General features: G+C 46.4%; 1 protein-coding gene across 3 annotated transcripts in view; it reads right to left on the bottom strand.

The window, feature by feature from the left end:
- Positions 1–435: 435 nt before the first annotated feature.
- DEF6 (DEF6 guanine nucleotide exchange factor) overlaps positions 436–2,614 on the bottom strand; it is a 21,141-nt gene continuing 18,962 nt past the window's right edge. The window contains exons 10-11 of one of the 3 annotated variants that reach the window (XM_023724781.1): positions 1,908–1,998; positions 436–1,698 (exon numbers count right to left, since the gene is read on the bottom strand). In XM_023724781.1, the coding sequence (XP_023580549.1) occupies positions 1,475–1,698; positions 1,908–1,998 (315 nt within the window). In that variant the 3' untranslated portion in view covers positions 436–1,474. The remainder of the gene's footprint in view (positions 1,699–1,907; positions 1,999–2,614) is intronic. The other 2 variants (XM_023724782.1, XM_004389842.2) reach the window with 2 other exon arrangements.

The raw sequence follows: 2,614 nt of genomic DNA, 5'->3' as shown, positions 1-2,614 counted from the left end.
GCTGCTAACCAAGAGGCTGGCAGTTTGAATCTACCAGCTGCTCCTTGGAAACCCCATGGGGCAGTTCTGTTCTGCCCTGTAGGGTCACTATGAGTTGGAATTGACTCCATGGCAATGGGTTTGGTTTTTTGTTTTGTTTTTACTGTGGTTATAATCCTATTTGGGAATGAGTTTTCTTTGCTATGTTAATGAGGCTGTATTAGTGTAGAATGTGTTTTAAGTCAATCTCTTTTGAGATATAAAAGAGCAGATTAAGCAAGGAAGTGAGCAAGCAGAGATGGGGAAGATAGACGCCAAGCCATGTGAAGATTACCCAGGAACAGAAGCTGAAAAAAGACAAGGACCTTCCACCAGACTGACAGAGAGAGAAGGCCTTCCCCTTAGAGCCGGCGACCTTAATTCGAACTTTTAGCCTCCTGTGAGAAAAGAAATTTCTGTTTGTTAAAGCCACCCACTTGTGCTATTTCTGTTATAGTAGCACTAGATAACTAAGATACCCTTTCTCTCCTTGAACTTGTATTTCCATTCCACTTTCCCCTCAAAAATTAATGTAACATATTTTTATGCATGAAAGTCTTTTATTCATCACCGTAACATACATCTCTGCAACCAAAATATGTATGTAAGTTGAGGTTAAAAATTTTTAAGTTCCATGTAACTAGAAAGCTCTAAGTGAGAAATTTTCTTCTGGCTTGAGTGGCCATTACAAATATTAGGAATATCCAATTGAGCAAAACAACATGAATATTATAGTTTTTACAAATATTGAACACAAATACTAAAAATACATTGGAGATATATCTCTAAATGAATGAATGTGCTACTTTTTTCCCGTAGTTAGCTCATGTATTCATAGTTGAATACCCAGGGACAGACTACCGAATAAGCAAGGTATGCACGAGCTTACTTGTGCTTACTTACTAATCTGTAGTACACAATTTCACCTATTTTTCTCATCCATGTGAAATTGTGCACCACAGATTAGTAGGTAAACTCAAGTTTAAGTCCGTGCGTACCTTGCTTATTGTAAACCCATGCATACCTTGCTTACTGGTTAATCTGCCCCTATGAATACCTATAACTGGACTTGAGGGAAAAAGAGATGGACAGCAGACCTGAGCCAATAATTCATTCCAAGAGCAGTTTTTATTTAGAAATGTGCCTCCATAACTTGGGGTCAGCCTGGGGCAGATGCCTCCTCCTTCCTGCTTTTTTCACTCTCTTTCCCAGACCAGGTCATTGGGTCCTTGGGGCTAAGGCACATGGCCAAGTTCTCAAGGATTAACATCCCAGATGGCCTCAGTAGTCTGGGGCCTGGGGCTGGAGCGAAAGATGAACCAGGTTCCACCCTGGACTGTTTCATGGTTAGAGGGCCTGGGCCCCTGGCACCAGCAGGGGCCAGAGTCACCCACAGGCCAGCTGTGGCCGGGTCCTAGCGGGCATGAGACTGTCGGGAACAAATGGCTAGCAGAGGCTAATTTTCTGGTGCTGGGTCCAGTTTATCTTCCTGAGGGGTGGAAGCCGGGATGGGAGCTTCATCTCCGCCATTGAGGGACTTCTGCCGCTCACTGCTGATAGGTGAAGGGGTCCTATTGCCCTGGGATCCCCAGCGGGTCAGGCGCTTTAGGGACGAGTCACGGCGAGCAAGCAGGGGGGCCTGGAAGCCTATGAAGGAGCTGCTGGTGGTGGGACGCTTGTCTGGCGAGAGAGAAGGCAGGTATGAGTAGAGACAGGTGCGTGTGGAGGGAAGAGGTTGAGTGGCCTTGCCTCAGCCCTCGGGGGAACAGGGAACCTCCTGACCTTCAGTCCTCCTACCTCTGCTGGCCCTGGAGATCTTGAGGTATCCCTCCCCAGATGCCTTTTTACTCCACCTTCAAGGGAAAGCTCCAGGCTCTACCCCTTCTCACCTCCGGGCTCAATAGGATGCATGAGCCGGTTCATCTGGACGTTCCAGTGTTTCACATTGGTGCTGGCCTGGCGCAACTTCCGCTGGGCAGCCTGTGAGGGCAGGACCAGTGGGTTATGGGTCAGTACCACCATCCATGGCAGGGGTCTTGACCCTTTTAGCTTCACAGGCCCCTTAGACCCAGGCAAAAGCTACTGATTGTGTCCCCAGAAAAACTGTGTATGTTGATAAAGAGTTTTGTACATGAACAGAGTTTGCATCTAATTTTAGGGGGCTCATGGACCCCCAAGGAGTCAACAATAATCATAATAATAGTTTCCATTTATTGAGCAGCTAACTTGTGCTAAGGTGGTTAAGAGCAGTGGTTAAGAGCTACGGCTGCTAACCAAAAGGTCGGCAGTTCGAATCCACCAGGCATACCTTGGAAACTGTATGGGGCAGTTCTACTCTGTCCCATAGGGTCGCTATGAGTTGGAATCGACTCCACGGCAATGGGTACAGTAAGATGTGCTAAATATATTTATTTTACCTTATTTAACTCCCAGAATAGAAGTTAAGAACAGAATCTCAAAAGAGGTTAAGTGATTTGCCCAGAGACACCCATTGAACTCTAAATCACTGCACCGCACAGCTTTCCCAGGACCTAATACAAGAATCTCTGCTCCAATGTTCACAAGCCATTAGCAGTGCGTGTCTGTGGAGGTGGGG

This window comes from Trichechus manatus, unplaced genomic scaffold (genome assembly GCF_000243295.1).
Source record: "Trichechus manatus latirostris isolate Lorelei unplaced genomic scaffold, TriManLat1.0 scaffold00261, whole genome shotgun sequence".
Taxonomy (NCBI): Eukaryota; Metazoa; Chordata; class Mammalia; order Sirenia; family Trichechidae; genus Trichechus; species Trichechus manatus.
This window is presented reverse-complemented; position numbering and strand designations above follow the sequence as displayed.